This window comes from Epinephelus fuscoguttatus, linkage group LG10 (assembly GCF_011397635.1).
Source record: "Epinephelus fuscoguttatus linkage group LG10, E.fuscoguttatus.final_Chr_v1".
NCBI classification, from domain to species: Eukaryota; Metazoa; Chordata; class Actinopteri; order Perciformes; family Serranidae; genus Epinephelus; species Epinephelus fuscoguttatus.
In genome coordinates this window covers 36,564,037-36,576,159 of record NC_064761.1, presented here as the reverse complement: position 1 = coordinate 36,576,159, position 12,123 = coordinate 36,564,037, and the positions used below count along the sequence as shown (strand labels likewise).

Genomic DNA, 12,123 nt, shown 5'->3' with positions numbered 1-12,123 from the left:
GACTTGCTCAGGCAAGTAAAAAGAGAGTTACAGTAGTCCAGTCAGGAGGACACAAAAACATGGATAATCATCTCTAGCTCAAGTCGAAATACATCAGACCTGAGCTTTGCAATATTTCTTAGTTGTATAAAACAAGTATGGGTTGATGATTTAAGATGATGATCAAAAACAACTGGTTGCTGTACCTCTTATTTTATTTATATTTTTCATTTTTACTTCTCTGTGTATCTGTACTCATCTCTCTTTGTGCTACTGCAACATCTGAATGTCCCCTCTGGGGCTAAATAAAGGCTTATCTTACATAATGATGGTAATGCTTACACTGATGTTAGACTCTTTACCTTTAATTTGAATGCTTAATAATGTGTTGTTTGTATAACCTAACTGTTGTGTATTTAAGGCTGAGTTAAATCAATATTTGAGCCTTGAGCTGAGCTGGGTGTTCACTCTGCAACACTCACCTGGGCAAGTGTTGCAGAGTGAGCTGGGTGCTCACTCTGCAACACTTGCCCAGGTGACTACAGAGGAAGAGGAAGATTAACACAGTTCTCATTATGGCAAAGTATTACACAAATATGTACCACATGATGCACTAAGCCAAATTCATGACAGCCCCACTCTTTGTTTAAATGCTTTTTGTAATGAATTTCGCCCATACTGTAAATCCATGAAACATATGAGAGCAAAATCAGCAAAATAGCTGCTGAGAAGTGTAAGATTGTACAAGTTAATAGTTTGAATGTGTTAACTTTTAGTTTAAATTGAGGACCATTTATATGTATTCTATTTTGTATTATTTACAATTAATCGATTTATTTTCTCACTTTATTGTTTTATTTTAGATGATTTATTTTTACTTCACAGATAAATAATTATTTAGTATATTGTTTATTTTTATAATTTACAATGTATACACTTAAATTTTCTTATTTGTTATTATTTTATTTTAGAAAAAATATTTAAATTTTTATTTTGCTACTCAGACACATAAAGATTTTAAACTGTGCTCAACATATCTTCTTGTTTGCGCATTTTATTTATAATATTGTTTATTTTTGTTATTTACAATGTATGCACTCTATTTTCTTATCTATTTTTTATTTTTGCTAAAATATTTTATTTTTATTTTACTACACAGACACATAAGGACTTTAAACTGTGCTCAACATACCATATAATTTGTACATTTTATTTGTTAGATTGTTTATTTTTTATTTACAATGTATGCACTTTAATTTATTATCTTTTTTATTCTTTTATTTTAGCTTTATTTTCCCACTCAGACACATACAGATTTTAAACTGTGCTCAGCATACCTTATTGTTTGCATATCTTATGTATGATATTGTTTATTTTTGTTATTTGCAATGTGTGCACCTTAATTTATTTTCTTATGTTATCTTTCATTTTAGCTAGAATATTTTATTTTATTTCTATTTTCATACACAGACACATAAGGATTTTAAACTGTGCTCAACATACCTATAATTTGTACATTTTATTTGTTAGATTGTTTATTTTTTTATTTGCAGTGTATGTACTTTAATTCATTTTCTTATTTTATTTTAGATATATTTTATTTTCTCATCAATTATTTTATTTTAGCAAAACTATATTAGTTTCCTACTCAGACACAAAAGGATTTTAAACTGTGCTCAACATACCATATAATTTGTACATTTTATTTGTTAGATTGTTTATTTTTTATTTGCAATGTATGCACCTTAATTTATTTTCTTATGTGTTGTTCTTTTATTTTAGATATTATATTTTTACTAGTCAGATACATAAGGATTATCATTTTCAATTCATTCAATTCAAATAAATTGAATGAACTGAAAATGTATTCAATTTATTTTAGATACATATTCTTTAAGAGGGGAGGGGTAAAATACGTCACGTGACAAGTTTTGCCGGTTAAACTTCCTGTTGTCATTCACTGTAATATTTTTCTTTTTGCTTTAACTTACCGTTTAACGTTAACTGTTTCCGGAACAATTCGGGTGCGGGTTTTATGTGCCGGGTACATATTTCCATTAGCTAAACACAGCCCGGGTATCAAACTGATTCAGAAACACACGGGTCATTCAAGGCAACTTGTCAGCTAATGCTAATTGCTAATGTTAGCTAGCTGTCGTTAGGGTGACGGCGGTGACACACGGGGGTCTACTAAGCTGAGTTTTAGCTTCACTCCATTAGCTCTAACCGGTTTGCTTCACGTCGACACATCAGGTACTCAGCTTCGTAGCTAACACCATGGCCAGTCTGCTGTCAGTGCAATGCGTCGCCTCTCTGAGGAAATCCGGGATTCATTTAAGAGCTGCTGCTCTGGGGATCGATAAGAGAAACTACAGCAGCAAATCTGGAAGCGAGTATCTGCATCAAAGTGTCGTCCCATCGATGCATTACCAGAAGAGTTTACCCAGGTGAGTACGGAGCTGAATGGGGAGTAGCTCAAGCACATTGTCTTATGTGTTAGATCATAGCTTTCATTCAGCATAGCTCTGGCTTCATGTGAATGTAATATGAAATATGAAACAACCTTGGAGATGCCAGGTGGATGTAGAAAGGTGTTCTGAATGAAAGAAGGTGACCCAGTAAGATTTTACATGAATGTAGGTGAAAGTGCACACTTGACTGTTGATCGATGACCACTAGGGGGCCGTGACATGACTGACATCTGCTAAGATGGATGGATGCATCTATACTATACATGCTATATACATGTGTGAAGCAGATGTAGAGCAAAGTAAATGCTAAGCATACTGTAAAGTTACAGTTATGGATCAAATCATTTGGAGGAGATGAAAAGTGTATGAGTTCAGGGTGCAAGTGTTCAGCAGGGTTGGAAATGAACTTTTTGTGTTTGGTGAGTAAAACAAATCTAGCAGCCACTTGCGTATTCTACCAGGGTTTGGCTGGTGGCTGGTGCTAATTTCCAACCCTTGTTTCAGGGGCGTAGCACCACATTCTGGGGCCTGTGCGTAAGCAGTCTCTATAGGCCCCCCACCCTTCCTCTTGTGATCTATGTCTCTTTTTTGTAATAATGTGAATTTGTTTTCTTTCTTTTATTTTGGAACCCTATTTGACCTTTCTTAGGGAAAGACATTAACGTTGAGGGCACATTCACACCAGGATAGTCCGGGGGACTCGGTTTGATTGGGTGGGGAATGCCAAAAAATTTCACACCTTCATTTGGTTTGGTTCACTCTCACACTGCACTTTTTAAAGCGCACTAAAATGCCTGGACAAAGTCACGCAGTTACAACAGCTGCTCATTTGGGGGCGGTATTGCCCGAAACGATGCGGCATGTGTACAGCACCTTGTTCAGCCAGTTTAAATGTAGTTAGGGCACTAATTACCTAAAAATTATAAAACTGTAAACTTTTATTCCAGGCTTTTCCAGGCTTCACCTCCCGCTGTTTAACCAGGAGGTCATAAAGAGGATGTGAGGTGTTTTGCATGATGCACAACAGATAGATAGAGAGATAAACTTTATTATTCACTTCAGTTGAAATTTGGCTTTGGTCTCTCTCAAACAAAGCAATGGCACACACAAATAGAATCAATGCTATTATGAAATAATAGCATTCATCCTGTGTTAAGAGCCTGTGTGGCATCGGACATAAAGGACTTCTTGTCTATGTTCCAGCTGGTTCTTAGGACCCTAAATCTACAGCAGACAGGAGCAGCTCAAACTCTGACTGTGATGGATGTAAGACTTCTGGAATTATATGTTTGGTAGAGTTGTTTCTATTACTTGCCAGTCACCGTCCCTGCAATGTTAACAATCTTGGAGAGCTTGTTTGTGCTCTTTGCACTCTCCCCATGATGAAATGATTTTGACCAGACCTCTGTATGCCCCAGACCTCAGCTTCCTGATTAAAAAACAAGCGCTGATTAAATCTCTTAAAAATGCTCTCTGAGTTGTCATTAAACATTGGGGCCTGATCAGTAATTGTGCCCAACGTACTTAAAATGTTCTGCTTCTCTACGGGCTGGTTATTGAGTATGACAGGCAGTATGTGACTGTGAAGTAGAGACAAGGTGATTTATGAACAACAAAAACACAAAATACTCAGAGGGTACATGAGCTGCTGCATCGGGCTGCCACTCGAGTGGCACCATTTTCTAATAAATATATATAATATCCAATAAATTTTAGAGTAACTGGCTGCTGGATGCCACTAAGTTAAGTCACTAAGCTGAGCTGGAATGAGAAGCTTTTGATTTACTGGTCCATCTACGTCCCAACCCTCACCTATGGTCATGAGCTCTGGGTAGTGAGCGAAAGAATGAGATTGCGGATACAAGCGGCTGAAATGAGTTTCCTCTGTAGGGTGGCTGAGCTCAGCCTTAGAGATAGGGTGAGGAGCTTGGACATCTAGAGGGAGCTCGGAGTAGAGCTGCTGCTCCTTCATGGCGAAAAGGGTCAGTTGATGTGGTTCGGGCATCTGATCAGGATCCTCCTGGGCACCTCCTGTTAGAGGTGTTTCAGGCACGTCCCACTGGTAGGAGGCCACGGGGCAGACCCAGAACACGCTGGAGGGGTTATATCTCATCTGGCCTGGGAACACCTTGGGGTCCCCCAGGAGGAGCTGGAAAGCGTTGCTGGGGAGAGGGACGTCTGGGCTTGATGAGTGGATACTGTATGCACTGTTCACAGTATCTTACTGTACGTATTACAGTAAAATACTGTTCAGGTTACAAAAATTGGTTACAGCCTACTCTTGTTTTATTGTTTAGGCTCCCTGTACCAAAGTTGGAGGATACTATCAGAAGATATTTAGCTGCCCAGAAGCCTTTGTTAAATGATGACCAGTTCAGGTAAGACTTCACAAGAAAATCAACCTTTTAATTTCATTATTTAAAACTTACTGTAAATACTAACTATCTGAATCTTATAAATCCAAAGGACAACAGAGAAGCTTGCACAAGAATTCCAGAGTGGTGCGGGAAAACAGCTGCATGAGGAACTGGTAGTGCAGGACAAAAACAATAAGCACACAAGTTACATCTCAGGTGAATGTGCCCCTCTGACGATCACCATCTGCATCTTAAAGGCATACAGTCTCTAATGAATTTGGCTAAATAACTTCTTTTCTTTCAGCACCCTGGTTCGACATGTATCTTTCTGCTCGTGACCCCGTGGTGTTGAACTTCAACCCCTTTATGTCCTTCAACCCTGACCCTAAGACGGAGTACAACGACCAGCTCGTGCGGGCAACCAACATGGTGTGCTCAGCAGTGCGCTTTATGAAAACACTGCGAGCCGGAATACTGGAGCCAGAGGTTTTCCACCTCAACCCAGCGAAGAGTGACACAGACGGCTTCAAGAAGTTTATCCGCTGGGTCCCGTCTTCTCTGTCCTGGTATGGAGCTTACATGGTGAATGCATACCCCCTAGACATGTCTCAGTACTTTCGCCTCTTCAACTCAAGTCGGATTCCCAAGAAAGGGAAAGATGAGCTCGTCACTGATGAGAAAGGGAGACATCTCCTAGTTATGAGGAAAGGCAACATGTATGTGTTTGACATTGTGGACAGGGATGGGAATTTGGTGACACCTGCAGAGATCCAGTCCCACCTGAAATACATTCTGTCTGACCCGACCCCGGCGCCTGCCTTTCCTCTGGGGGTTCTGACCAGTGAGAACAGGGACGTGTGGGCCGGGCTCAGGGATAAACTGGTAGCTGCTGGAAACGCAGAGGATTTACGGATTGTGGACAGCGCCATTTTCTGTCTCAGTCTGGATGATGAAAGCATGAGGGACCATATCCACATCTCTCACAACATGCTGCACGGTGACGGCTGCAACCGGTGGTACGACAAGTCCTTCTCCATCATTCTGGCCAAAGATGGACAGGCAGCCATCAACTTTGAGCACGCCTGGGGCGACGGCGTAGCTGTTCTTCGGTTCCAGAATGAGGTCTTCAAAGACACAACGCAGCAGCCACTGGTACACCCGGGCTCTGCTCCTGCTGCTGTGGATTCAGCCTCCGCTGTGCGCAGGCTGCAGTTCAAGCTGGACAGCGAGCTGGAGAATGGCATCAAAAAAGCCAAGGAGAACTTTGACTCGGCTGTATCGAAACTCACCATCGATGCCATGGAGTTCAAGAGAGGTGGCAAGGAGCAGCTAAAGAAGAGCAAGTTGAGTCCAGACGCCATCGCCCAGCTGTCTTTTCAGATGGGTTTCCTGAGGCAGTACGGACAGACAGTAGCCTCTTATGAGTCCTGTAGCACGGCGGCGTTCAAGCATGGCCGCACAGAGACCATCCGGCCAGCCACCGTACACACAGAGCGATGCTCACGTGCTTTTGTTTGCCAGCCAGGCAAACACAGTGTGCAGGAGCTACAGGCCATGCTCAGTGAATGCTCCAAATATCACGGGCAGCTCACCAAAGAGGCAGCTATGGGTGTGTATGAGATATTTCTACATCTATTTAAAGAATTACAGTTCCTGATACCATGAAATATTCAAAATACTGTCCCTACAAGTGTATTTTTGGGGTCTGCCCCGAATATTTTTATTTACACTGTAAGATAACCCTTCCCTGTTGGTAGCTTTTTAAGGTGCTTTGCCAATTTATTAACAGGAAAGAAAATCTTGAGTTAACTTAAAGGTCCAGTGTGTAAAATTTAGGGGGATTTATTGGCATCTAGCAGTGAGGTTTGCAGATTTTAACCAGCTGAAACCTCTCTCGGGTAGAATTCCTCCAGTGTTCATTGTCCAGGAAGTTTTTACCAGGAGCTGATTCATACGCAGAGGTCTCTTCCTCTCCAAAACAAATGAACCCAGTGATTAAAACCAGCAAAAACGCCAAACAAAGCAGTTTCACAATAGAAATCAATGTTTTTCTGATACTGTTTGATGTATTGGAGAAGGGCCACTGGCCTAGCACCTGCCAGTGTGTGCTAAACTTGTTCCTCTGATATCTTAAGATCCAGATGTTCAGGAAGTTTTTAACATGAGCTGAATTATCCACAGAGGTCTCACTCTCTCAAAAACAAACTGACCCTGTGATTAAAACTGGTGACAAAGGGAGTGGGTTTGGTCTGCTGTACTAACCACCTCTTGTATTTCTTCCTCCAGGCCAAGGTTTTGACCGTCACCTGTTTGCCATGCGATACCTGGCCAATTCAAAGGGCCAGGCTCTGCCCAGCCTGTACACAGACCCGGCTTACGCTGCCATCAACCACAACATCCTCTCCACCAGCACGCTCACCAGTCCAGCTGTGAACCTTGGTGGCTTTGCCCCGGTGGTGCCTGATGGGTTTGGTGTCGGCTACGGTGTCCACGACGACTGGATCGGCTGCAACGTGTCCAGCTACCCGGCTCGCAATGTGCACGAATTCCTGCAGTGCGTCCACAAGTCCCTAGATGACATTTTCACCGTCCTGGAAGGAAAGGCGCTCAGCTAAGAAACGAGTGCTTGTCATCTGCATAGAGGAATACATGTTTGATTGTATGGAACAGTGACCAGCTACCAAACTGCTGATTAACTTCTCTTGACAACCATGCTGAAAGTAATAATAAACAATAATACTAAGGTTCATTTGTATGGTGCTTTGAAAACCAGTGTTGCAAAGAATAACCCAGCAGGCATAAGGAAAAAAAGGATTACTAAAAACCATAAATTAAACACCAAAAATGTAAAAACAATGAGTGAATTTAAACTTAAAGTAGAGCTGTGCAAGATTCAAGTACAACGTCGATAATGAAGTCGTGTAACTCAGTAGTTAAAGATTAAAAATAAACCGAAAAATGATGACGAAGGCTTGTGATAAAGATAAATCTTCAAAAAAGTGAGATAAACGATATATTTATAAACCACACAAGAAGAAACGAGGTGCTTAAATCTATTTTTTAGTAATTAAGTACTGGAAATGTAAGTTGGGACTTGATGTTTTCTTTGAAGGAGTTTGGATATTACTGTAGATATAAAACCAGTTATGCCTAGAGATTAAAGTTTGTAGTGTCAGCCCTTGACTGGGAACTCAGATCATATCTGTTGTACAGTGAAAGCACGATTGAAAATAGAATATGGGAGAAAATGTTAGTTTCCTGCTGGCTGTCTAAGACATCTGCCTCATCAGTCTGTACCGTGGCCTGTTAAGCATTAGCTTTTTTTTTTTTTTTTGTCTTCGATTTGCAAACTGCAGGTGACAAAGGTTAGAGTGCTGATCTTATTTATGCTCATCAGATGCGGAACTCTGCGATACAGATTAGAGAGTCAAATTATGTGCCTTATCTGAATGTGAATTTAAGAGCACAACTGTCACTGTAAGAACTTGTATTTAATTTCTCATGATTGTTTTGTCATTTACAGCCTTATTGTTTTATTTGGCAATAAAACTTTAATTTAATCCCTTTTGTATGATTACAATATCATTGTGTCTTGTCTCTAAATTCAAAGGGTTTTGTGGGTCTGTGAACGCAGCACTTTGTGGAGTTTGATAAGCAGGGTTGATAATTGATCAACTGATCCAGTCAGAGCTGATCAGGGTGTTATGCTGCTCTGCGCCCTGAGTATGGTGCAGTGACTAACCGAACTATATATTCATTCCAACAGCACACCTAATGAATCGTTCAGCTCCAAAAATAGCTAATCAACTGGGGCGGGCCACAAATAAATGAGTGTGTGGGAAACCCTGGACAATAAAATTCTAATTTAAGTCAGAGAGTTGATACCAGAAGGGAACACTTAAAAGAAATATCAGGAGTAACTTGGACAAGCAGCCAAGTTTTCTCACCGTTTATTTAAAATAAAAAAGTTCCACCAAAAGCAAATGTACAAATGCGGTAGTACAACAACAGAAATACCAGTGAAAGCAATTAAAACTGAGCAAAATCCGTATTTAGATGGGCTTGATCTTGAAGTGTAGGCCAATGAGACTGAAGACGAGACATTTCAGATCTTGCACAAGGTAGTAGAACACGCGAAGACCTTCAGGGTCCCTGAAACAAAGTTTAAAAGTTAAGTCCTGTTGTCAGTGAAAAATATACTTATTTATCATTTGTTAGGATCCCCATTAACCGTGCCCTAAAGCAGTGCTTCCCAACTGGTGGGTTGCAGATCCGTTCTGAATGGAGTGTGTCTAAGTACAGTGAATCTCTGGCACAGAGCTTTTATTTTGAAGCACTGTAGATTGAGTGACTAACATACATCTGTTTGACAGAGACGGCTAATGAGCTCGATGACATGGCCAACCAGCAGTATGACGCTGAATATGTTAAACTGTTTGGACCTTGAACTAATAATCACTAAGGAGAAATCTAGACTGGTTGGGAGTCACTGCTCTAAACAGGAAGTCTTCCTGGGGTCCACATATAAAAAATATACATTAAACATTACAGTCAACACAAACAGCAAACACAAGACATACATTAATATTCATGAGAAAAATTTGCACTGGTGTGTCTATGTATGGATAAAAACTAAACATTGAAAACACTGATGACTCAACATATTTCCCAGTAAAAACAACAAATCCTCAAATGCATTGCTTCCTACAAACATGATGCTCCAAGATGTTTGCTTTTCAAACATTGATTTCTGTGTAAATTTAATCAACACAGGAAAAGAACCCCATGTTTTCATTGCTCTTTATGCTACTGTGCCTTTAAGTACATCAGTGTTTGCCTTGGAGAGTGGAAACTGGCAGTTAGAGCTCATGTGCCGATCGAGCATGCAGCCTGTTGCAGCTGGTGCTGCTCGTTACCCAGCTTCCACCTGGGGATCAGTTAAGTATTTTTGATTCAGTTGCCTCTTTGGTGGCATATTTATGACTCTTAATTGTCTTTTAATAGACTGCGTAACTTCACACGTTGGAAGTAGGAGTGCACTGATCAGACCAAAGACCTAAGAGTCCTGGATGAAGTACTCACTTTGACTGGTTGACGTCAATCAAGGAGCCAATTTTGGAAGTTGTGAATGAAATGTGCTCATCGCCAATGACGATTTCCAGTTCCTGTGAAAATTTGGACAAAAACAGGTAAGTTATTTTAAGTCTCTACAAACTTTTTGGTCAAAGTCATCAATGAATAGTTGATTTACTACAGTGCAAAATCTGTGAGCTCTCAGACACGATGCCCATGTGATCACCATTAAAAGAAATACCAATGGGTTGACCAAATTTTGAAAGGTGGACTGCTCTGTGTATGCCATCAAACTTCGTGACACTTTTGATTTAATATTAGGGCATGACATGGTCAAAGCTTTGAAATGTTTGGTCTATGGAGTCACTATTTTGAGCACAAAAAATAAATACATTTTGTGACCACAGCAAAATACCTTTTCTAATTAGGTCACAAAATCTGAGAGGTCACAGAAAGCAATGAAGAAACGTGCATGATGGTACACAAAACACTGACATACACTGATTGGTATTATGGCACCATTACATCAACAGTTTCAGAAGATAAATTTGCAGTTATGTTACTTCACATGGGAGGTTATCCACAGAATATTATATTTCCAAAACTGTCAATTATTTTTACTACTTCCATAGCTTTTACAGGCCTGGAAAATGTGATTGTGAAATCCCATGACACATTTCTAGGTTTTACCATGACTGTGGGAGCCCTGTGCTCACAGATGGTGATTTAAGTCACAAACCTGTCTGCCAACTCTGTCAGGAGGCGGCCACAGAGCGTCGTCTTCCTTGGTGATTTCACTGTCGTCGATGATCCTCTTCAGCTCCTCCATCACACTTTTGTGTACATATGCCTGGGTTGGTACACAAAACAAAGACGGACAAGGTTAAACTTTGTGAAAGTTTAAAGCTGGGCCACACATTTATAACATCGAACTGACGTGAGCACCATTACATCTCTGACATACTAATTATTTCACTATAAAATGCGAGTTCTACAGTATGTAGGGACGCACACTAATATCGGAACGGAATCGGCCAACGTGCTTTTTCTTATTTTGCAATACATACGTTGAAAGCACTGTATTTCATGTCTCCATCTGCTGGTGGGCCATCACCATGAGACTAAGCAGCATAGTATGATTTTAATTCCATTACAGCGGAGACTTTCATCTCACTAAAGTTAGGTGGGGGAAAAAAGTGGCTATATCTGTGTATATCGGTACCAGATATTGGCCAAAAAAATCCAGTCTTGTGCACCCCCAACAGTATTTGCTGTGTTTTCACTGAGAAACAATGAGTCTCTGCTTGGCTGATCATCATAATCAAGTCCCTTAATGAATCATCACAATCCCCCTTGTTGCATACAGTCCTTCATTCAAGCACTTCAACATCTTAAAGGTAAATTAAAGACATCATCTTTATGTAACAGTGCCATTAGTAAGTATGGTCTGAATGGACTGCAATGAAAGAAACCCAAACAGCACGGACTACAAATGATTCATGGCTAACTTTAGTTGCTCCAACAGTATTTTAATAGTTTCAAAAACACACTTTACCTCTTTCCTGATCATGACGTCATTCTTGTAGTTGCTGTTGTTTGCATACCTCAGTTTACCTGCAAGAAAATATTAAAGTTACAGTTTAAATCTGAAACAACGCATCACTTGTAACACAGCTCGTGTGTGAGTTACCATTCATACAGGTCATACAGCGGTTAAACGCTCAGAGACTCATGTTTAAACCATTAGCGCATTTGTAATAAATATTTCAGAGGTACTTGCTCGGTTCAAACATAAACTTTTATCATTTGTAACACAGAGGAAACCAAAGAGATCATTTCGCGCTCGCAATTCGTTTTGAGTTCGCTGCGGCCTGTTAGCCGCTACCGGGTGGCTAGCTACATTAGCTTAGACGCAGGAAAGCTAACACATTCGTATTAGCGCCAAATTAAACTCACCGTCAGGTCTGAATTCAAATTCCAGGAACTCGTGTCCAAACTTTCCCTTGTGTCCAACATAATACCTCAAATAGAAGTCGCTTGTTGACATCTTTACTCTCCAGAAAGCGCTTCTTTTCTGGTGAGGTCTGAGGAACGAAACTCGGCTAGCAAGAGCAACCCGGAGCCTCGCGACACTTGTGCGCATGCGTGCAGGGTCACAAATTTCCGGGACTTTTGCGCCCCGAGATTTGTCTGACAGGAACCTTTTACTACATGTGGCTTACTATCCATGGATTTATTTTACC

At 40.5% G+C, this 12,123-nt stretch overlaps 2 protein-coding genes across 2 annotated transcripts; one reads left to right on the top strand and one right to left on the bottom strand.

The window, feature by feature from the left end:
* The first annotated feature begins 1,907 nt into the window (after positions 1-1,907).
* Positions 1,908-8,341, top strand: cpt2 (carnitine palmitoyltransferase 2). The gene is made up of 5 exons (XM_049588333.1): positions 1,908-2,426; positions 4,748-4,828; positions 4,917-5,023; positions 5,112-6,416; positions 7,094-8,341. The coding sequence occupies exons 1-5, from the start codon at positions 2,257-2,259 to the stop codon at positions 7,420-7,422; spliced, it is 1,992 nt and encodes a 663-aa protein (XP_049444290.1). The 5' UTR covers positions 1,908-2,256; the 3' UTR covers positions 7,423-8,341.
* A 400-nt stretch (positions 8,342-8,741) lies between these two features.
* Positions 8,742-12,010, bottom strand: magoh (mago homolog, exon junction complex subunit). Its single transcript, XM_049588334.1, has 5 exons — positions 11,837-12,010; positions 11,436-11,494; positions 10,620-10,730; positions 9,890-9,972; positions 8,742-8,959 (listed from the first exon to the last, which is right to left on the bottom strand). The coding sequence occupies exons 1-5, from the start codon at positions 11,925-11,927 to the stop codon at positions 8,860-8,862; spliced, it is 444 nt and encodes a 147-aa protein (XP_049444291.1). The 5' UTR covers positions 11,928-12,010; the 3' UTR covers positions 8,742-8,859.
* Positions 12,011-12,123: the final 113 nt, after the last annotated feature.